We start from the raw sequence: 24,605 nt of genomic DNA on the forward strand, positions 1-24,605 counted from the left end.
TCTAACAAGAAACACCAGAGGTCATATTTTGATGTGTTCTCTTCTCCCTTTCTCAGGAGCCAGAAAATGTTTAAATCCAGAAAGAATCAGATTCTTTTAAAGCCTCAAATATTCTTCAAACTCTTCTCAAATAAAAAATAATCTTATGAGGGAATAAAAAAATTCAAAAATTATTTTTGTAGTCTTTCAAAAGTGTCTATTTCATTTATAGTCTAGTTTTATTTTTAAAACCCTCACAAAATAGGTTGCAAAATGTTATAAACAAGGTTGTAACTTTCCAAAGGGTGTGTGCTAGGACCCTTGTGAAGCCCCTGCTAGAGTCCAACTTGGAGCCAACTCAGGCATCCTCTCTCTCCTCCCCCTCACCCCCAATCCCCACCCCCACCCCTCTGCCAACGATTCAATACTATTGAGGTCATAGGGTTGGCTGAAATTTGTTAAAAACATGGAGAGGAACCACTGGGGAATAATTCACTGGGGAAAGAAAGACAGAGGAGAAGATTACAAGTACCATTGAAGGTATATATGTTCAAAAGTTAATTTGGTTGTATTATCAAATTATAGTTCTTCAGGGAGCTGAAACTTGCTCTAAATTAGATTTGGGGAGGCATATCAAACTAAATAGTCTGCATATGAGACACACTCACATAAAAAGAAAAACACAGAAGACCAGGGGTTCTTAATTTGGGGGAGGATATATTCCAACTTGGGGGAAGGGTGAAGGCATTTCAGTTCTGAAGCTCGATCGTGACGTTTCCAGAGTCCTGCAGTCTCCGAGTGTGGCAGGACGCAAGGGCTGCTGGGCCTGGCTGGACTCTCCACCCCTTTGCCGCACAGTGTGCGATATGCAGGCAACTGCAGTGTCAAGCTGGCACCACTCCTGAGGCTCTTGAGTGTTTATCAACTCAGTAGGTCAAAAGTCTGCAGACATTGGGTGGAGCAGCAGTAAGCCACAAAACTCACAGTTGTCCTCCTGGGGAAAGAGGGGGAGATGAACACAGTTCAAGAGGAAAGCCTCAGGATTCCTTCCATTAGAGACAGTCTTTTTCTTGGTTAAAATAAAGAATTAGGTATGGTCAACAGAACACACAACAGAAATGTAAATTCCTTTTAAAATTGAGCACTGGAATCAGGTGAGGTATGCGTGTGCTCATTTTATTAGCAGCTTTCAGACAACACCTCCATGTTAGCTGGAGTGGGTTGACCTGCCCTCCTCCAGGGGACCTTCCCAAGCCAGGGGTCAAATCCGAGTCTCTTATGTGTCCTGCAGTGGCGGGCAGGTTCTTCACCACTAGTGCCCCCTGGGAAGCCCCCTATGTTAGCAGTTAAGGAAAAGTAAGCTTTTTCCATGTTATGGTCTGAATTCTACTTACTGGACCCAGTGCAATGACAGAATTTGAAATATACTATAAAAATCATGTAATTGAAAATGTCACCAATTTAAATAGAACACACACACACACCCACACACACACACCCAAAGAGTTTAAAAAACACAATTTTAAGGGATTTATCCTACAAATGTGTTCCCATAGATTGCTTATAGAGGTAATTTCAGAATCTGAATCCCGGAGTTTGAGGGTCTTCTTCCACAAGCAGAGGAATCCCGTCTCAAACTCCACTTGGCATCTGCCTGCAGTGAGTCGTGAGCCAGTCTGGGCGGCTCCAGTGGCTGGATGCCTCGTTTTCCCACCAGAAGTGCTATTCTCTGGTGAGGAGAGAATAATCTACTGCTGATCACACAGGATCCCTGTGCTGGCTGTCTTCTCTTTTCCCCACTCCTCAAGCCGGTCTCTGCCCTTTTCTGTGGTGGCACTAGAGGTGAACAGCCCACCTGCCAGTGCAGGAGACGTAAGAGATGTGGGTTCCATCTCTGGGTCAGGAAGATCCCCTGGAAGAGGGCATGGCAACCCACTCCAGTATTTTTGCCTGGAGAATCCCATGGACAGAGGAGCCTGGTGGGTTACAGTCCATAAGAATTGCAGAGTTGGACTGAAGTGACTTAGCACACACACATGCAGTCCGAGAAGGTGACCTCTATAGACCCTACCTCCCAAGCTGCTGATGGCACAGCCACAGGAAGAGAGAAAAGCTGAACTTTTCTTTCTTCTTTTTAAGAAAAAGTTGAGTTAATACAGGTATAGGTACATACAAACACAGAATAAAATTCATCCATTTTAAGTGTACAGTTGAATGAGTTTTGAAATATGTACAAGTATTTAACACCACAATCAACATATAAAATATTTCTCATCTTTCTAAATGTTCCTTGTGTCCACTTGCAGCAAAGCACCATCCCCCAAACTCCCTGCCAAGTCTCTGGCAACCACTGATAAATCGTTTTGTTTCTCTATGGGCTTTAATTTTCTCTGGATCACCCCAATCCTCCAAAAGAAGCTTTGCCATTATATCATCTTGGATGATCAAAGATCTCAAGGCAAGAGCTAGACCTACTTCCATGGGTTCTCCTGTCTTAGGTTTTTGTACTAATCCTGGATTCCCTAACCAGCTAGGTTTGCCTAATATGAGGATATACCTCCCCTGGATGGACCTTCCTATATGGCTTTAGTTCTCACTGGGCTCCAGTCACACTTTTCAGCACCCTACCAGGCAGCTGACAACTCTGCCCTAGCCTTCATGTTCTGCTTGCACAGAGTCTCACTTCCTGCCAGCAGAAGTGAAAGCTCAGGGCCTTCTTGGCTCTTCTTTTGACCATGCCCACATTCTTATCCATGCACACAACCTTACATACTCCTAGAAATATGTCAGTGCTTTTTGAAGCCCCTGCAGAAACCTTATTCTCCTATCTTCCCTTCCAGCCTTCAGTTCAGTTCAGTTCAGTTGCTCAGTTGTGTCCAACTGCTCCAACTCTTTGTGACCCCTGCAGCACACCAGGCTTCCCTGTCCATCACCAACTCCCAGAGCTTGCTCAAACGCATGTCCATTGAGTCGATGATGCCATCCAACCATCTCATCCTCTGTCATCCTCTTCTTCTCCTGCCTTCAGTCTTTCCCAGCATCAGGGTCTTTTTCCAATGAGTCAGTTCTTCACATCAGGTGGCCAAAGCACTGAGCTTCAGCTTCAGCATCAGTCCTTCCAATGAATATTCAGGACTGATTTCCTTTAGGATTGGTTTGAACTCCTTGCAGTCCAAGGGACTCTCAAGGGACTTCTCCAACACTGTAGTTCAAAAGCATCAATTCTTTAGTGCTCAGCTTTCTTCATGGTCCAACTCATCCATACATGATTACTGAAAAACTATAGCTTTGACTATAAGGACCTTTGTTGGGAAAGTAATCTCTCTGTTTTTTAATATGCTGTCTAGGTTGGTCATAGCTTTTCTTCCAATGAGCAAGCGTTGTCTAATTTCACAGCTGCAGTCACCATCTGCAGTGATTTTGGAGCCCAAGAAAATAAAGTCTGTCACTGTTTCCATTGTTTCCCCATCTATTTGCCATGAAGTGATGGGACCAGATGTCATGATGTTCGTTTATTGAATGTTGAGTTTTAAGCCAGCTTTTTCACTCTCCTCTTTCACTTTCATCAAGAGGCTCTTTAATTCCTCTTCACTTTCTTCCATAAGGGTTGTGTCATCCGCATATACGAGGTTATTGATATTTCTCCCGGCAATCTTGACTCCAGCCAGTGCTTCATCCAGCCCAGCATTTTTCACGATGGACTCTGCATACTAGTTAAATAAGCAGGGTGGCAATATGCAGCCTTGGTGTACTTCTTTCCCCATTTGGAACCAGTCTGTTGTTCCATGTTTGGTTCTAACTGTTGCTCCTTGACCTGCATACAGATTTGAGGGCAGCACTTTAACAGCATCATCTTTTAGGACTTGAAATAGCTCAGCTGGAAATTCCATCACCTCCACTAGCTTTGTTCATAGTGACGCTTCCTAAGGCCCACTTGACTTCGCATTCCAGGATGACTGGCTCTAGGTGAGTGATCACATCATCACGGTTATCTAGGTCATTAAGATCTTTTTTGAATAGTTCTTCTGTATATTCTTGCCACCTCTTCTTAATATCTTCTGCTTCTGTTAGGTCCATACCGTTTCTGTCCTTTATTGTGCCCATCTTTGCATGAAAGATTTCCTTGGTATCTCTAATTTTCTTGAAGAGATCTCTAGTCTTTCCCATTCTATTGCTTTCCTCCATTTCTTTGCATTGATCACAAAGGAAGGCTTTCTTATCTCTTCTTGCTATTCTTTGGAACTCTGCATTCAGTTGGATGTATTCTTCCTTTTCTCCTTTGCCTTTTGTTTCACTTCATTTGTCAGCTATTTGTAAGGCCTCCTCAGACAACCATTTTGCCTTTTTGCATTTCCTTTTCTTGGGGACGGTTTTGATCACTGCCTCCTGTACAATGTGAACCTCTCTCTATAGTTCTTCAGGCACTCTGTGTATCAGATCTAATCCCTTGAATCTATTTGTCACTTCCCCTGTATAATTATAAGGGATTTGATTTAGGTCATACTTGGATGGTCTAGTGGTTTTCCCCACTTTCTTCAATTTAAGTCTGAATTTTGCAATAAGGAGTTCATGGTCTGAGCCAGTCAGCTGCCGGTCTTGTTTTTGCTGCCTGTATAGAGCTTCTCCATCTTCGGCTGCTTAGTCTATTATTTGGCCCAACAGTTATTCACTGCCTCAGACATCTGTGAAGTTAAGCAATTGCTTGTAATTGTTTTGACAATTTTTGACAAATACCCTCAGGGAAGAGGTTTTTTGCACTGGTGAACTCTGACGGAATTTGCAAGCAGGGTTTCGTAGTGAACCACCCTTTGAAGATGCTCCTACTTCCTCCCACACTTTTCCAATTGCTGCCAGCTTGCTGGTTTTAACTGTGATTTCAGATCCTTAGTTTTCAAGGTTAACACTAGAAGATGGGACTGTAAGTTACAACATCACAAAGATCTCTGTTCTTTCTGAGATCCAGCCACTTTTCTTGAATAAGTGCACTCCAGATTGCTGTAAGCTTTTTGTTAATTTCCAGAGTTCTGAAAAATTCAATTCTGACAACTTTTGCCAGTTTTTTCCCCTGCTTTTATGGAACGGTTGACTATTTCCCCTCACTCTATCTCTGCCTCTCTGACCAGAGCTTTTATTGGGCAGGCCCCTCCTGATGGCTCTAGTTCTCAACAGCCTCCAGATCTTCCTTTGTTCTTTAAGCCAAAAGATTAAGAATAGTAAACCTTCCTACTGCTGTAAGTTCCCAGGTACTTTCTCATCCCTGTGGGTGCTCTGAATCCTGCCTGAACTCCTATAAATAGTTCCTCACCATTAATTCCTCTTCAACATTCCAGCTTATGTGTGCTTTCCAGCCAGTACCATGGCTGATTTAGTGTGTGTTAGAAGGAGTAGCCTAAGGAACGGTCCATCAGAGTGGGATTCTGGTGTTGGGTTGGTGAGGACATGAATGACCTCCTTGCTAGGGAAACAACGGGATATCACTGATCACTTGAAGCTGTGGTATCACAATGACTTGAATGGTCACTCAGACTGCCAGTGGAGGATAAGGTGCTGGGAGATCAAGTGTGGTGGTACTTGATTGCTGTGGCATCATGATGAATTCAAAGACTGTGGAGGGAGATGGAGTCTTCTGACTGCTGAAGAGATCCCCCCAAATCCCAAGCCCCCTCAAAAAAAAATAGATAAACTTAGTGACTTAAACTCTCAATTCAAGGCATAGGTAGAGAATCAGAAAGCTTCTATATGGTGGCCCTAGAGGAATTCTTATTTTATGAAGCTGTGTGAGCGACATGCCTGAGGTCTGAGTGTACAAGCTGCAGAACCACATGCCAGTTACAGGTATATTTATGCTAAGTCTCTTATGCTAAGATAAAGGTTCTGGCTGGGAAAGGGTGAGGACTTGAGACTTGAGATGGAAACCTTTGTGTAGACAGGAGGATAAGAACCTTAAACCTCTAATATCTCTAAACATTTCTTCACATTAGAAACAGCCTTTCTTGCCTTCTAAGAAAACAAGCAGTCACTTGAATAAAAAGATTTCACTGACTTCATCTGGTGTGGTTACCTAAAAAGGAAATTTCTCTTCTTAGGACCCACATGAACAATACTCCCTGCCTCTAGGGCCATAGAGAAAGTAAAATCCCAGCATGATTCAGAGTTAATTGCAAGAGCTGCTCCTGGGAGAGATTACATACATGAAGGAATCTTGCCAAATTTTATTTGCAGGAATTTGAAGAGCTATGGAGTCTAAGTACATTAGCTAGTGAGAATAAATCTAAGACTGGATCAGGCCAAGGAGGGTGTTTCACATAGGCCTTAGGATTTAATGTGTTCATTTGAGTACCTATAATGGTTAATAGAAGTCTTGACCCAGTAGAGGCCTATAGTCAATGAGAAAGAGATGCTGGAACTTCTACTGTATAGTCCAGAGGAAGAAGAACAAAGGCTTAGAGAAATGGGGATGTTGTAGTGGATCCAATGAAGTGTAACCTGCTCAGTCACTACCTGGAAATCTCTGGGAGGGTCAGGACAGCAGTCCCTTCACTGAAACATTAAAATATGTATTGGTGAGGGGAAATCAAATTGGAAATAGCAAACACACCTGATATTTAATACAACTCATGCTTACTAGAGGTGAGAGAGAAGGCCTGCAAAAGTTCAGGTATCTGCCACATTGGTAAAGTTTCAAATGGAAAGAAGAGTTACATCCAGAACTGCTCACTATGAAGAAACAGATACATACTTGTGGGTTCCTTTGGATTTTGGAGGCAAAATACATTTTGGTGGGAGCTATTGGTTGTGCCAAGATGGAATAGCCCCATTGCTCCCAGGTCCTTTCTCTTATAATTAAAATAACACAACAAGCAAGCATTGGAAGACTCTGAAAGACAGAATGAAGATAGACAGCCTAGGACCCTAGGGCTTGAGAAGCAGCACAGCAGTGGTGAATCCCCTCGGCTTCCTTACTGCCTCCCAAATACCTCAGATAGGACTCTGTAGACGCTTCCAACCCAGAACCACCAACAAGCAGGAGCAAAAAACAAAACAAACAAAAAAACCAAATCCCCCAAACCTCCAAGAGAAGCCTGTTCTCCCTATCCAAAAGATTGGGACACAGAAATCCATCAATTTATATAGAAAGAAAAGTAATTAGTTGCTTAGGGCTGGGTATGGGGAAATAGAGAAGTGACAGCTAAAGAGTACAAAGTGTCTTTTAGAGTAAGAAAAATGTTCCAAGATTGTCTGTGGTATTGACTGAACATATCTGTGACTATAGTAAAAACTGCTGAATTGTATACTTTAAGTGGGTGAATTGTATGATATGTAAACTATTTCAATAAAGCTGTTAAGAAGTAATAGCACTGAAAGGAGAAATAGATAAACTCACAATAAGAGTGGGAACTTCAACATTTTTACTCTCAGCAACCAAACTACTAGCCTCTCAGCATAGGTACAGTAGAACTGAACAACTCAATGAACCAAAGAATCTAACTAACATATACAAAACACTCCACCCAATAATAACAAACATACTTCCTTTTTCTCCCAGAAGCCTATGGGACATTAGCCAGGATAGACTATATTCTGAGTCTGTGCTGAAGAACAAACCTCACAAATTTGAACGAACTGAAATTATATACAGAGAATACATCCGGTTTCATCTCTGACATAAAGAGCCTAGAAGTTCTCATTCATGTTCGTATAACAAGAACAAGCTGAACAAATTGAAAATCAGTAACTTTTCGATATTGACCAGAGAACTGAGGTCATAGGGCAAACTGCAATTTCAAAATCTGGCAAGACAGGTACCTCCAGAGGGTCACAGCTGAGATTTGCTTACCTGGACAGAAGATACTAGAATTGCAGGGAGGCTAAGTGTGGAAAAGCCTGAAAGTGAGATACTCCTTGGGGCTGCAATATTAGGGTGACCAGGACATAGGCAATAGCACCCCACTCCAGTACTCTTGCCTGGAAAATCCCATGGACCGAGGAGCCTGATGGGCTGCAGTCCATGGGGTCACTAAGAGTCGGACACGACTGAGTGACTTCACTTTTACTTTTCACTTTCATGCATTGGAGAAGGCAATGGCAACCCACTCCAGTGTTCTTGCCTGGAGAATCCCAGGGATGGGGAAGCCTGGTGGGCTTTTGTCTATGGGGTCACACAGAGTCGGACACGATTGAGGTGACTTAGCAGCAGCAGCAGGACACAGAAATCTTATAAGGTGTCATGGTGAAAATCCAAAAAAGATCCCCTTGCTACTCATTCAGGAAGAGGGAAAAGAGTAGTCACTATGTAACATGTCCAGAGCATCTTCCATACAAAGGACTGTTCTTCAGAGGAAAGAGCTTACTAATACCTTACCCCAGCTAGGGAAGGACATTCTTCCCACCCAAGCCTGCTTTGGTCTGCCCATTCCACCTAAGTGGGGAAAGCAAGATATGCAAGACAAGAACAATTTGTGAAGGTCACTGCCTAGAGATAAAGGCCCACTAAAATAATGAGATATAATCACAAAATTGAGAACACTTCCCTCCCTCATTAATTGCCAGAGTAAATGGCCTGCAGCAAAAGGACAGTGGAGTATAGATTAAATTAATACCAAAAACTACTAACAATGAAAGATTAGAAAGAGAAATTAAAGGAACAATCACATTTGCCAGTGAATCAAAAAGAATAAAATACCTAGGAATAAACCTACCTAAGAGGCAAAAGACCTGTACTCTGAAAACTATAAGACACTGATGAAAGAACTGAGGATGACACAAACAGATGGAAAGATATATTGTTTACTGGAAGAATCAATATTGTCAAAATGAGTATTCTACCCAAGGTAATCAATAGATTCCATGCAAGCACTATCAAATTACCAATGGCATTTTTCACAAAACTTTGACTGTGTATGGATCACAATAAACTGTGGGAAATTCTGAAAGAGATGGGAATACCAGACCACCTGACCTGCCTCTTGAGAAACCTGTGTGCAGGTCAGGAAGCAACAGTTAGAACTGGACATGGAACAACAGGCTGGTTCCAAATAGGAAAAGGGAGTACGTCAAGGCTGTATATTGTCACCCTGCTTATTTAACTTCTATGCAGAGTACATCATGAGAAACGCTGGGCTGGATGAACACAAGCTGGAATCAAGATTGCCGGGAGAAATATCAATAACCTCAGATATGCAGATGACACCACCACCCTTATGGCAGAAAGTGAAGAAGAACTAAAGAGCCTCTTGATGAAAGTGAAAGAGGAGAGAATGAAAAAGTTGACTTAAAGCTCAACATTCAGCAAACTAAGATCATGGCATCCAGCCCCATCACTTCATGGCAAATAGATGGGGAAATAGTGGAAATAGTGGGTGACTTTATTTTTTTGGGCTCCAAAATCACTGCAGATGGTGATTGCAGCCATGAAATTAAAAGACACTTACTCCTTGGAAGGGAAGTTATGACCAAGCTAGACAGCATATTAAAAAGCAGAGATATTACTTTGTCAACAAAGGTCTGTCTAGTCAAGGCTATAGTTTTTCCAGTGGTCATGTATGGATGTGAGAGTTGAACTATAATGAAAGCTGAGTGCCAAAGAATTGATGGTTTTGAACTGTGGTGTTGGAGAAGACTCTTGAGAGTCCCTTGGACTGCAAGGAGATCCAACCAGTCCATCTTAAAGGAGATCAGTCCTGGGTGTTCACTGGAAGGACTGATGTTGAAGCTGAAACTCCAATACTTTGGCCACCTGATGTGAAGAGCTGACTAATTTGAAAAGACCCTGATGCTGGGAAAGATTGAGGGCAGGAGGAGAAGGGGACTCCAGAGGATGAGATGGTTGGATGGCATCACTGACTCAATAGACATGGTTTGGGTGGACTCCAGGAGTTGGTGATGGACAGGGAGGCCTGGCATGCTGTGGTTCACGGGGTTGCAAAGAGTCGGACACGACTGAGTGACTGAAGTGAAAACAAAAAATTTGTATGGAAACATAAAGGGCTCTGAATAGCCAAAGTAATCCTGAGAAAGAAATTAGAGTTGGAGGCATCAGGCTCCTTGACTTAGGATTATACTACAAAACTACAGTTATCAAAACATTATGGTACTGGCACAAAAAGATAAATATAGATCAAAGGAATAGGATAGAAGACCCAGAAATAAACTATGCACCTATAGTCAATTAATCTATGACAAAGGAGCCAAGAATATACCATAAGTGGTACTGGGAAAAGTGAACAGCTACATGTAAAAGAATGAACTTAGAACATTCTCTATCACCATATACTAAAATAAACTCAAAATGGATTAAAGACCTAAATGTAAGGCCGGATATTATAAAACTCTTAGAAGAAAATATAGGCAGAACACTCTTTGATATAAATCACAGCAGTATCTTTTTGTATCCACCTCCTAAGAGGAGCCATGCATTTTGGGAAGATATCCTGGCATTCTTGCCTGGAAAATTCCATGGACAGAGGAGCCTGGCAGGTTACAATGCACGGGGTCACACAGAGTCAATCATGATTGAGTGACTGAGCACACAGGCACACCTAAGAGTAATGAAAATAAAACCAAAAGTAAAAAAAAAAAATGAGACCTAATTAAAGTTAAAGGCTTTTTCACAGCAAAGAAAATCATAAACGAAATGAAAAGACAACTCACAGAATGGGAGAAAAGATTTGAAAACAAAATAACTGACAAGGGATTAATTTCCCAATATGGAACCAGCTCATGCAGCTCTAAATCAAAAAAACAAACAACCCAATCAAAAAATGGGCAGAAGATCTAAATAAACATTTCTTCAAAGAAGATATATCCAGATGGTCAAAAAGCACATGAAAAGATGCTCAACATGGCTATTTATTGTTGTTGTTATTTAGCTGCTAAGTCATGGCCAACTCTTTTGGACCCCATGGACTGTAGGCGCCTCTGTCCGTGGGATTTTCCAGGCAAGCATACCGAAGTGGGTTGCCATTTCTTTCTCCAGGGCATATTCCTGACTCAGGGATTGAACCCACATCTCCTGCATTGGCAGGTGGATTCTTTACCACTGAGCCACCAGGGAAGCCCGGCTAATTATTAGAGAAATGCAAATCAAAACTACAGTGAAGTATCATCTCACATTTGTCAGAATAGCCATCATCAAAAAATCTATAAACAATAAATGCTGGAGAGAATGTGGAGAAAGCAGAACCCTCTTCACTCTTAGTGGAAATATAAATTGGTGCAATCATAATGGAGAACAGCATGGAGGTTCCTTAAAAAATTAAAAATAGAACTAACATATAATCCAGCAATCTCGCTCCTGGGCATGTATCTGGAGAAAACCATAGTGGGAAAAGACACAAGTATCCCAATGTTAATTGCAGCACTATTTACAATAGCCAAGAGATGGAAGCAAGCCTAACAGAGGAATGGATGGAGATCTAGTACACACACAATGAAGTATTACTCAGCTATAAAGAAAAATGGAATAATGCCATTTACAGCCACATGGATGGACACAGAGATCATCATATTTAGTGAAGTATATCAAAGACAAATATCATATAATACCACGCATATGTGGACTCTAAAAAAGTGATTCAAATTAACTTGTTTACAAAACAGAAACAGACTCATAGATGTCAAAAAGAAACATGGCTATCAAAGGGGAAACGTGGGAGGGAGAAATTAGGAGTTTGAGAGTAACAAATAAGCACTACTATATATAAAACAGATAATCAACAAGGACCTATTATATAGCACAGAGAGCAGTACTCAATATAGTAACCTATATGGGAAAAGACTTTGAAAAAGAATGGATATATGTATAAATGAATCACTCTACACTTGAAGCTAACACAATATTGTAAATCAACTATATTGCATATAAAATAAAATTTTAACATAAATAAAAATTTAAAAATAAAACAGAATAAATAAAATCTCAGCACTATTAAACCTTGGGCTCATCTTACATGGCCTGCAGGGGGTGCAGTGGGCAGTCCTGAGGGTGCTGGGGAAGAGGGTCCACCATGCTCCTAAAGCTCATTTACAAACAGTGCATCCTGGGCTTGACAGAATATTGAGGCAAAGATCTAGCTTTTAAATTAGATAGGAGTATAAAAGGTAACTCTTGACAAAATAGGAGAGAATGAAAATATTATGACAGAAATGCATTCCTGTTAAAAATCTGCATTTAAAAACAAAAACAGCTGCAAGATTCAGACTCTCTGAAGAGAAGCATATAGAGAAACCCAAATCAAGCAAGGAGAATTAAAAAAGGACACTAAAGAAATATGAATAGGAATCTGAAGCCTCTAGTACCTACTATAGCCGACATAAAACAGAGCTCAGCTCCTAGCCAAACTAAAATAAAATCTCACACTAAATCTCAGTTCTTATTACTCAGTACAATATGTCTGTGTTTCAACAAAAAGTTTTAAGAGATGCCAAAAGGCAAGAAAAAGTTCATGCTGAAGAGACAAAGAAATCGTAGAACTAGACTCAGATATAACAGAGATGTTAGAATTGTCACAGGAAATTTTAAAAAAATAGAAAATCCAAAATCTGTGGAACAATTTCTAAAGGTGTAACGTGTGCACAATTAGAATACTAGATGGAAAAGGAGAGAAAAAAGCAGAAGAATTATTTGAAGTAATGATGGTCAAAGACTTTACAAAATTAATCACAGATCCAGAAACTTAACACCACCAAGCAGGATAAAACAAAAACAAAACAAAAACACTACAAATAAGAACTATACCCTATCACTTACATATGGAATCTAAAATATGACACAAATGAACTTGCCTATAAGTTCAACTTGCCTACAAAACAGAACAGGCTCACAGACACAGAGAACAGACATGTGCTTGCCAATGGGGAGGAGAGTAGGGAAGGGATCATTAGGAGTGTGGGATTAGCAGATGCAAACTAGTATATATGGAATAGATAATCAGGCTGCCTACCGTACAGCACTGGGAACTATATGCATAACTCTGTGAAAACCATAATGAAAATGAATACTTAAGACAATATATATATATATATATATATATATATATATATATATAAAAAACTGAAAATCACCTTCTGTAGAGCAATGTTACAAATCAACTGTACTTCAATAAAGAGAGAAAGAAAAGAAATATCACATTCAACCTGGAGAAAACCAAAGAAAAAGAAAATCTTGGAAAAAATGTTACCTATTGAGAAAAAAGCATAAGATTACCATGGACATCTTATTAGAACCATGCCAGTAAGACTGGAGTGAAGTATTTGTGGGCTCAAAGGAAAAAAATCACAAACTGAAAATTTTATATCCAGTGATATTATCCTGCAAAAGTTAAGGAACATAAAGACTTTTTCAGACAAACTGAGAGCTCAGGGAATTCACTGTTAGCAAACTTGTACTTTAAGAAAGGCTGAAAGGAGATCGTCAGTGAGAGGAAAAGGATATAGGTAAAAAACGCAGATCAAAATAAAACTAGAGATGACATGATAGCATATATATAAAGTTTCCACTCTAAAATCTACATAAGCAGACAAAAAAAACTATTAGAACTAATAAATGAATTCAGTGAAGTTGCAGGATACACGATTAATACACAGAAATATGTTACTTCTTTATACTAATAATGAACCATCAGAAAGAGAATTCAAGAAAACAATCTCTTCTACAACTGTATCAAAAAGAATAAAATATCTATAAATAAGTTTAACCAAGGAGGTGAAAGACATATGCCCTGAAAACAATTAAGATACTGACGAAGGAAACTGAGGACAATACAAATAAGTGGAAATATTTTCTCTTTTCATGGGTTGTAAGAATATTAAAATGTCCATACCACCCAAAGCAATCTATAAATTTAATGCAATCCTTGTCAAAATGCCCAGAACATTTTTCTCAGAACTAGAATAATCCAAAACCTTTAAAAATTTTTTTTGTAAGTCCATTTATTCATTTGAGAGTCCAGACATCAAGGATGCCATATGATGTTTTTCCTTCTCTGTCTGACTTACTTCACTCAGTATGACAATCTCTAGGTCCATCCATGTTGCTACACATGGCATTATTTTATTCATTTTAATGGCTGAGTGATATTCCACTGTATATGTAGCACATCTTCTTTATTCATTCCTCTGTCAACAGGGGAATTTAGCTTGCTTCCATGTCTTGGCTGTTGTAAACAGTGTTGCAATGAACACTGGGGTGCATGTATCCTTTTGGATCATGTTTTTGTCCAGATATATGCTCAGGAGTGGGATTGCACAGTAATATGTAGCTCTATTCTTAGTTTTTTAGGGAACCTCCATACTGTTCTCGTCTATAGGGTCACACAGAGTCGGACACGACTGAAGTGACTTAGCAGCAGCAGCAGCATACTGTTCTCCATAGTGGCTGTAACAATTTACATTTCCACCAACAGTGAAGAGGGTTCCCTTCTCTCCACACTGTCTTCAGCATTTATTGTTTGTGGATTTTCAATGATAGTCATTCTGATTGGTACGAGGTGATAAGTCATTGAAGTTTTTATTTGCATTCCTCTAATAATCAGTGATGTTGAATATCTTCCCATGTGCCTCTTAGCTACCTGTATGTATTCCTTGGAGAAAGGTTTATTTAGGTCTTCTGCCCATTTTTTGATTGGATTGTTTGCTTTAATGCTGTTAAGCATCATGAGTTGTTTGTAAATTTTGGAGACTAATCCCTTGTTGGTCACATCATTTGCAAATATTTTCTCCCAATCTGTGGGTTGTCCTTCATTTTGTTTATTGCTTCCTTTGCCATGCAAAAGCTTTTGAGTTTATGTTCTTTCTCGTTCATGTAATACTTTCTGACTTGAATCTTAGTTTGTTCAATAACAATATTTCCATTCCTGCTTTGTTTGTCTTGTTGCTATAATTTTCCTACCTTTATATCTTCAAGTTCAGTTCAGTCACAGTCGTATCTGACACTTTGCAACCTCATGGACTGCAGCATGCCAGGCTTCCCTGTTCATCGCCAACTTCTGGAGCTTACTCAAACTCATGTCCATTGAGTCGGTGATGCCATCCAACCATTTCATCCTCCGTCATCCTCTTCTCCTCCTGCCTTTAATTTTGGCAGCATCAGGGTCTTTTCCAGTAAGTCAGTTCTTCACATCAGGTGGACAACATATTGGAGTTTCAGCTTCAGCATCAGTCCTTCCAATGAATATTAAGGACTGATTTCCCTCAGGATGAACTGATTGGATCTCCTTGCAGTCCAAGAGACTCTCAAGAGTCTTCTCCAGCACCATAATTCAAAAGCATTAATTCTTCGGCACTCAGCTTTCTTTATAGTCCAATTCTCACAGCCATACCTGACTACTAGAAACACCAGAGCTTTGACTAGATGGACCTTTGTTGGCAAAGTTATGTCTCTGCTTTTTAATTGGCTGTCTAGGTTGGTCATAACTTTTCTTCCAAGGAGCAAGTGTCTTTTAATTTCATGGCTGCAGTCACCATTTGCAGTGATTTTGGAGCCCAGAAAAATAAAGTCTGTCACTGTTTCCACTGCTTCCCATCTATTTGTCATGAAGTGATGGGACCAGATGCCATGATCTTGATTTGCTGAATGTTGAGTTTTAAGTTAACTTTTTCACTCTCCTCTTTCATCAAGAGTCTCTTTAGTTCTTCTTCACTTTCTGTCCTAAGGGTTGTGTCATCTGCGTATCTGAGGTTAAAGTGATATTTCTCCTGGCAATCTTGATTCCAGCTTGTGCTTCATCCAGTCCAGCATTTCTCATGATGTACTCTGCATGTAAGTTAAATAAGCAGGGTGACAATATACATCCTTGACATACTCCTTTCCTGATTTGGAACCAGTCTGTTGTTCTATTTCCAGTTCTAACTGTTGCTTCTTGACCTGCCTACAGATTTCTCAGGAGGCAGGTCTGGTGGTAAAGGAACCAAAAGCAAAAACAAACAAATGGGACCTACTTAACCTTAAAAGTTTTTGTATAGCAAATGAAACTATCAACATAATGAAAAGACAATCCACTGAACAGGAGAAAATATTCACAAATGGTATTACCAATAGGGGTTAACACCCTAAATATGGGCTTCCCTGGTGGCTCAGTGGTAAAGAACCCACCTGCCAATGCACGAGACACAGGTTCAATTTCTGGATCTGGAAGATCCCCTGGCCACTCCAATATTCTTGCCTGGGAAATTCCCTGGACAGAGGAGACTACAGGGCTATAGTCCATGGAGTTGCAAAAGAGTCAGACATAACTTAGGGACTAAACATCAATAACCCCCAATATATAAACAGCTCATACAATTCAATATCAAAAAAATAAAACCAAAAGCAAAACAAAAACTAAGTAACCTGATTAAAAAATGGGCAGAAAACATGAATAGACAGTTTTCCAAAGAAAACATACAGGTGGTTAATGGGCACATGAAAAGATATTCAACATTGCTAATCATCAGAGCACTACAAATCAAAACCACAGTGAGATATCACTTCACAGTTTTCAGAATGGCTATTATCAAAAGGTTTACAAATAACAAATTTTGGCAAGGATGTGGAGTAAAGGGAGCCCTAGCACACTTCCAGCTGGAATGTAAATTGGTAGAGCCACTATGGAAAACAGTATGAAGGTTCCTCAGAAAACTAAAACTGACCTACCATAAGATTCAGCAATTCCACTCCTGGGTATACAACGGAAGAAAACAATTCAAGAAGATACACACACGCCAATGTTCATAACAGAATTATTTATAATAGTGAAGATATGGAAGCTAAGTGTCTATCAACAGATGAATGGATATATATATATATATGCATATATATATAGACACATACACAATGAAATATAAATCAGCCATAAAGAAAATAATGAAATCCTGCCATTTGCAGCAACAAGAATGGACCTTGAGAGTCTTATGTTAAGTGAAATAAGCCACCCAGAGAATGAAAAATACTGTGTGTTATCACTTATATGTGGAATCTAAAGAATAAAACAAAGAATATATATAACAAAACAGAAACAGATTCATAAATATAGAGATAAAACTGGTGGTTACCAGTGAGAGGGAAAAAGGGAGGGGTAAAATAGTGGATTAAGAGGCATAAACTACTATGTATAAAGTAAACTACAAGAACATATGATATAGCATAGGGAATACAGTCAATATTTGTAATAACTTTAAATGGAGTATAATCTATAAAAATACTGAAACACTGTGTTGTGTATTTCAAATTAACATAATATTGTAAATCGACTATACATCAATAAAATTTTTAAAAATAAAGACAGACTTCTCTGATGGTCCAGTGGCTAAGTCTCTGTACTCCCAACGCAGGGGGCCACGCTTGGATCCTGGTTAGGGAACTAGATCCCACATGCTGCAGCCAGAGATCCTGCGTGCTGAAACTAAGTCTCAGAGCAGCCAAATAGATAAATATATGTATGTGCATATATGTATATATATGTAAATGTATATAAAAGAATAAAATAAAAATAACTTACTGCAGAATAAATAAATAGGAAGGTTTCTGGAGAAGGAATAAAGGTAAATAAAATCTTTTATACTTGTAATTTTCAATTAATCTAAAAATTAATTTGTTTCAAGAAATAAGGGTAACAGTGTACCGTATAATTACAGCAGATGGATAGTGAAATGAATGAGCGCGCTGTCATGGGAGGAATTAGGAATATTCTGTTAAAAAGTACTTGCACTACAAGTGGAGCAGTGCAGTGTATCATTTGAAGGTGGAGTTTGATTAGTTTAAAATGTTCATTGAAAACGATAAGGAAACTATTACAAATTTTTAGAAAAGAAGTATAACTGACAAGCTATGAGAGGAGATAAAATAGAACCATATAAAAAGCTCAATTAAAAACAGAAAAGGCAAAAAGAATGGGGAAAAAAGGAACAAATATAGACAATAGAAAATAGTTATAAACACAATAACAATTAATCCAACTAAATCAATAACCACTTTATATGTGAATGATTTAAACGTACCACCGAAAAGACAAACTATTTGAATGGATGGAAATACAAGACCCAACTATGCTGTGTATAAGAAACTCACTTTAAACATAAATGTATGGATTAGTTAAGAGAAAAGGGACAGTAAAGATAGTCACTGTTAACACTAATCAAAAGATAGATGTAACAGCTATTTTGTTACAGATAAAGCAGACTTCAGGACAGGGAAGACTATCAGAAATAAAGAGGAACATCATATAGTAATAAAGGGATCAATTCTCTAAGAAGAGATAAAAATGTGTAAGGTGCATGAAGCTAAAAACAGAGCATCAAAACCTATAAGGCAAAAATTAACACAGCTTTAAGAAGAAACAGACAAATCCACTATTAGAGTTGGAGACTTCAGCATCCCTCTTTAAGTAACTGAAAGATCAAGAAAGCAGAAAATCAGAAAGGATATAGTTGAACTCAATAACATCAATCAACTTGACTTAACTGACATTTACAGATACTCTACCCAACAACAGAAAAACACACATTCTTCTCAAGCTGCACAAAAATTAAAATATTTTGAACTGATGAAAATGAAATATAACGGATCAAACAATTTTGGTATGAGGCAAAAGAAGTACAAAAGGGAAATTTATAGCACAAATACAAATATTAGAAAAGACAAAAGCTCTAATAGCAATAATATTAGCTTCCCTGGAAGTTAGAGAATGAAGAACAATTTGTCTAGAGCAAGTCAAAATCACAGAGCATGTTCTGGGTCCACTATGGAGTCAAACTAGGTATCAATAACAGAACAGGAAAATCTGCAAATGTATAAGTCTTTTCCACTGGTTAAATAGGCAGTCCCAAAGGATATAAAAATTTACACAACAATGGAAATAAAACATTCCAAAAAATTTGAGACACTGTATAGCCGTGCTGAGAGAGAAATTAATAGCTTTAAATGCTTATGTTAGAAAAAAGGAAACATATCAAGTCAGTAATCTAAGTTTTTACCCTAACCACCACCATCCCCCCCAAAAAGAGCAAAATAAATCCAAGTCTAGTAGGAGGAAGTAAAGAGGAGAAACCAGTTAAATTAAACCTTTACTGGGATTAAGAAAGTCAATAGAGTTGATACATCTCTAGTAAGACCAGCAGAGATTCTTAAAGAAGACACAAATTAGCATAATAAATGAAACAGGTGAAATCAGTACATATCCTGCAGCCATTAAAAAGATATAAGGGAACAACTTCACACATAAATTCGCAAACTGAGAATAGATGAATTCCTTGAAAACTACAAACTATCAAAATTCAACCAAGATAAAATAGCCAATGTAAATAACTGTATAACTATTAAATAAATTGAATCTGTAATTTAAAAAGAGAAATTTCCCCGCCCAAATGGTTTCATTGGAGAATTCTGTCAATCACTTAAAGAACTGAGAGGAATTTTTATACTACCTCTTTCAGAAAAATACAAAAGGAACACTTTCCAGCTCATTTTATGTGGCCAGCATTACTCAGACTTTAAAACCAGACAAAGTACAAAACCAGAAAACTAGAGACCAATAGCTCTCATAAACAGAGATAAAAAAAATTCTCAAGAAAGTATTAACAAATTAAATATAGAAATGCACAGGAAAAACTACACCACAATTAAGTGGGAGGTATTCTGGGTACGTAAAGCTGGTTCAATACTTGAAAATCAGTGTCATCCAATAATTCACCAACTGGTTAACAAAGAAAAATCAGTATGATATCAATAGACTCAAAAAGTATTTGACCAAATACAACATCCATTCATGATAAAAACTCAGCAAACCAGGAAGAGAAGGAATCCTTCTCATTTTGATACATATTTGATAAAACCTACATCTGCTTACATCAGATGTACAAGCTGGATTTAGAAAAGATAGGAACCAGAGATCAAATTGCCAACATCTGTTGGATCACAGAAAATGCAAGGGAATTCCAGGAAAACATCTGCTTCACTGACTATGTGAAAGCCTTTGGACTGTGTGGACCACAACGACCTATGGAAAATTCTTAAGGATATGGGAATACCAGATCATCTTACCTGTCTCCTGATAAACCTGTATGCACGTCAAGCAGCAACAGTTAAACCTGGACATGGAACAATGGATTGGTTCAAAATTGGGAAAAGAAAATGACAAGGCTATATATTGTCACCCTGCTTATTTAACTGCTATGCAGAGTACATCATGTGAAATGAGGGCCTAGATGACTCACAAGCTGTTTAATCAAGATTGCCAGGAGAAATATCAACAACCTCAGCTATGCAGATGATACCATTTTGATGAACTAACACCAAAAAAAGACATCCTTTTCATCATAGGGGACTGGAATGCAAAAGCAGGAAGTCAAGAGATACCTGGAGTAAGAGCCAAGTTTGGCCTTGGAGTACCAAATGAAGCAGGGCAAAGGCTAACAGTTTTGCCAAGAGAATGCACTGGTCATAGCAAACACCCTCTTCCAACAACACAAGAGATGACTCTACACGTGGACATCACCAGATGGTCAATAATGAAATCAGACTGATTATATTCTTTGCAACTGAAGATGAAGAAGCTCTATACAGTCAGCAAAAACAAGACCAGAGGCTGACCGTGGCTCAGACCATGAACTCCTTATTGCAAAGTTCAGACTTAAATTGAAAAAAGAAGGGAAGACCACTAGATTTAGGTCAGGTATGATCTAAATCAAATCCTTTACAATTATTCAGTGGAAGTGACAAATAGATTCTAGGGACAGAGTGCCTGAAGAACTGTGGATGGAAGTTCATAACATTACACAGGAAGTGGTGATCAAAACCATCCCCAAGAAAAGAAATGCAAAAAAGCAAAATGACTATCTGAGGAGGCCTTACAAATGGAAAAGGAAAGATACATCCATCTGAATGCAGAGTTCCAAAGAAGAGCAAGGAGAGATAAAAACACCTTTCAAGTGATCAAGCAAAGAAATAGAGGAAAACAATAGAATGGGAAAGACAGATATCTCTTCAAGAAAATTAGAGATACTAAGGGAACATTTCATGCAAAGATGGGCACAATAAAGGACAGAAAAGGTATGGACCTAATAGAAGCAGAAGATATTAAGAAGAAAGCTGTGGTACATATAAACAAAAAAGTATTACTCGGCCATTAAAAAGAATACATCTGAATCAGTTCTAATGAGGTGGATGAAACTAGAGCCTATTATACAGAATGAAGTAAGCCAGAAAGAAAAAAACCAATACAGTATACTAATGCATATATATGGAATTTAGAAAGATGGTAACCATAACCCTGTATGCAAGACAGCAAAAGAGACACAGATGTATAGAACAGTCTTTTGGACTCTGTGGGAGAGGGAGAGAGTGGGATGATTTGGGGGAATGGCATTGAAACACGTATAATATCGTATAAGAAATGAATCGCCAGTCCAGGATTGATACAGGATGCTTGGGGCTGGTGCACTGGGATGACCCGGAGGGATGGTATGGGGAGGGAGGTGGGAGGGGGGTTCAGGATGGGGAACACATGTACGCCCGTGGCAGATTCATGTTGATGTGTGGCAGAACCAATATAATATTTTAGAGTAATTAGCCTCCAATTAAAATAAATAAATTTAAATTAAAAAAAAATAAAAACAGGAAAAAAAAAAAAAAAAAGAGGTGGCAAGAATACACAGAAGAACTATACAAAAAAGATTTTCATGACCCAGATAACCACGAGAGTATGATCATTCACCTAGAGCCAGACATCCTGGAGTGCAAAGTCAAGTGGGCCTTAGGAAGCATCACTATGAACAAAGCTAGTAGAAGTGATGGAATTCCAGCTGAGCTAGTTCACATCCTAAAAGATGATGCTGTGAAAGTGCTGTACTCAATATGCCAGCAAATTTGGAAAACTCAGCAGTGGCCACAGGACTGGAAAAGGTCAGTTTTCATTCCAATCCCAAAGAAAGGCAATGCCAAAGAATGTTCAAACTACCACACAATTGCATTCATCTCACATGTTAGCACAGTAATGCTCAAAATTCTCCCAAGCCATGCTTCAACAGTACATGAACCGAGAACTCCCAGATGTTCGAGCTGGATTTAGAAAAGGCAGAGGAACCAGAGATCAAATTGTCAGCATCTACTGGATCATAGAAAAAGCAAAAGAATTCCAGAAAAACATCTATTTCTGCTTCATTGACTATGCTAAAGCCTTTGACTGTGTGGATCACAATAAACTGTGGAAAATTCTTCAAGAGATGGGAATACCAGACCATCTGACCTGCCTCCTGAGACATCTGTATGCAGGTCAAGAAGTAACAGTTATAACTGGATGTGGAACAACAGATGGTTCCAAATTGGAGGAGTATGTCAAAGCTAAATATTGTCACTTTGGTGTGCTACGGTCCATGGGGTGGCAAAGAGTCAGATACCAACCACTTAGTGACTGAACAACTGCTTACATCATACTTTACAGTGATGTAAAGTATGTCCATTTTCACCACCTTAGTCAAAATAGTACATATGGGAAGTTCTAGCCACTGCAATAAAGCAAGAAAAAGTTTTTACAGGCATACAGATTGAAAGGGAAGAAATAAAAACTATTTCTACTTTCAAATGACATGTCTACACAGAAAATGCCAAGAATCTATCAAAAATACTGCTTGACTCTTAAGCAAGGTCAACAAGGTTGTAAGTACATAAGATCAAAATATAAAAATTAATCACCTTTCCATATACCAACAATAAATAATGGAAATTGAAAATTTAAAATATAATATCATTTATAATCCCATGAAGAAAGTGAAATACTTGGGTATAATCTTAAAACATTTAAAGGTGCTTAAAATTATTAAATGCTGATAAAAGAAATAAGAGAATACCTAAAAAAATGGAGAGACATACTGTGTTCATTCACTGAAAGATTCAGAATTAATGATGTCAATTCTCTCCAAACTGATTTATAAATACAATTCTGTATGCAGCAGCAGCAGCAGCATGCTATGTGAATTTTAAGTTATTAGATACTTTGTATTACCTTAATTAAAAAAAAAGTAAAGTTCCTTAGAACCCTAGTTCAGATAATTTGATACATCAGAATGTGGATAGCTGGATAAATAACAAACTTTGGCACAAAATGATCTTAAAAGGCAAGTTCATCTTTGAGGATCAGCTCTCTAAACATATTTCTTCCTACTTTTGAAAAAGATAATTATGTTAAGTGAAAAATCATTCATAGAAATGATATACTTCATACCACAATTTAATTACAAATAAAGTTTCTAATGTCAGGAAGCAACAGTTAGAACTGGACATGGAACAACAGACTGGTTCCAAATAGGAAAAGGAGGACGTTAAGGCTGTATATTGTCACCCTACTTATTTAACTTCTATGCAGAGTACATCATGAGAAACGCTGGGCTGGAAGAAGCACAAGCTGGAATCAAGATTGCTCAGAGAAATATCAATAACCTCAGATATGCAGATGACACCACCCTTATGGCAGAAAGTGAAGGGGAACTAAAAAGCCTCTTGATGAAAGTGAAAGAGGAGAGTGAAAAAGTTGGCTTAAAGCTCAACATTCAGAAAACTAAGATCATGGCATCTGGTCCCATCACTTCATGGCAAATAGATGGGGAAATAGTGGAAACAGTGGCTGACTTTATTTTTCTGGGCTCCAAAATCACTGCAAATGGTAACTGCAGCCATGAAATTAAAAGACACTTGCTCCTTGGAAGGAAAGTTATGACCAACCTAGACAGCATATTAAAAAGAAAGCTGTGCACCAAAGAATTCATGCTTCTGGACTGTGGTGCTGGAGAAAACTCTTGAGAGTCCCTTGGACTGCAAGGAGATCCAACCAGTCCATCCTAAAGGAGATCAGTCCTGAGTGTTCATTGGAGGGACTGATGTTGAAGCTGAAACTCCAATACTTTGGCCACCTGATGCAGAGAGCTGACTCATTTGAAAAGACCCTGATGCTGGGAAAGATTGAGGGCAGGAGGAAAAGGGGATGACGGAGGTTGAGATGGTTGGATGGCATCATCGACTCGATGGACTTGAGTCTGAGTGAACTCCAGGAGATGGTGATGGACAAGGAGGCCTGGTGTATTGTGCTTCATGGGGTCTCAAAGAGTTGGACACGACTGAGCGACTGAACTGAACTGAACTCAAAGTTTCTAAGCAAAAGAATCCAATTTCATAAATATATGTGGGATTGCTACTCGCTTAAGCATAACGCCCACTGGATCATCATTAATTCCTTATGATACACAACAGGGTTAGGCAGGCAACCTGGAGGTGTTGTATTTGTGCTATAAAGAAATTCCAAGTCTGTGTAGTTATTTACTTTTTAAAATACTTTTTATTTTGTATCAGAGTATAGGTGATTAACATTGTTGTGTTAGTTTCAAGTATACAGCAAAGTTATACATGTGTGTGTAATCTGTTCTTTTTCAAATTCTTTTCTCATTTAGGTTGCTATATAATACTGAGCAGAGTTCCCTGTGCTATACAGTAAGGTCATTTTGATTATCCATTTTAACTATAGCAGTGTGTAAATATCACCCCCAAACTGCCTAACTATTCCTCCCCTTAGAATGAATCAGAAATTCATCTCCAGGTCTGTGAGTTTGTTTCTGCTTTGTAAATAAGTTCATTTGTATCGTTTCATTTTAGATTTCATATGTAA

General features: G+C 38.7%; 1 protein-coding gene across 6 annotated transcripts in view; it reads right to left on the reverse strand.

The window, feature by feature from the left end:
- Window positions 1-676: 676 nt before the first annotated feature.
- The window catches only part of LRRC28 (leucine rich repeat containing 28), a 197,652-nt gene continuing 173,723 nt past the window's right edge, over window positions 677-24,605 (reverse strand). For all 6 annotated transcript variants that reach the window (XM_055556411.1, XM_055556412.1, XM_055556414.1 and 3 more), the window contains one exon: window positions 677-973. In XM_055556411.1, coding sequence (XP_055412386.1) covers window positions 901-973 — 73 coding nt within the window. In that variant the 3' untranslated portion in view covers window positions 677-900. The remainder of the gene's footprint in view (window positions 974-24,605) is intronic.

This window comes from Bubalus kerabau, chromosome 19, assembly GCF_029407905.1.
Source record: "Bubalus kerabau isolate K-KA32 ecotype Philippines breed swamp buffalo chromosome 19, PCC_UOA_SB_1v2, whole genome shotgun sequence".
NCBI classification, from domain to species: Eukaryota; Metazoa; Chordata; class Mammalia; order Artiodactyla; family Bovidae; genus Bubalus; species Bubalus kerabau.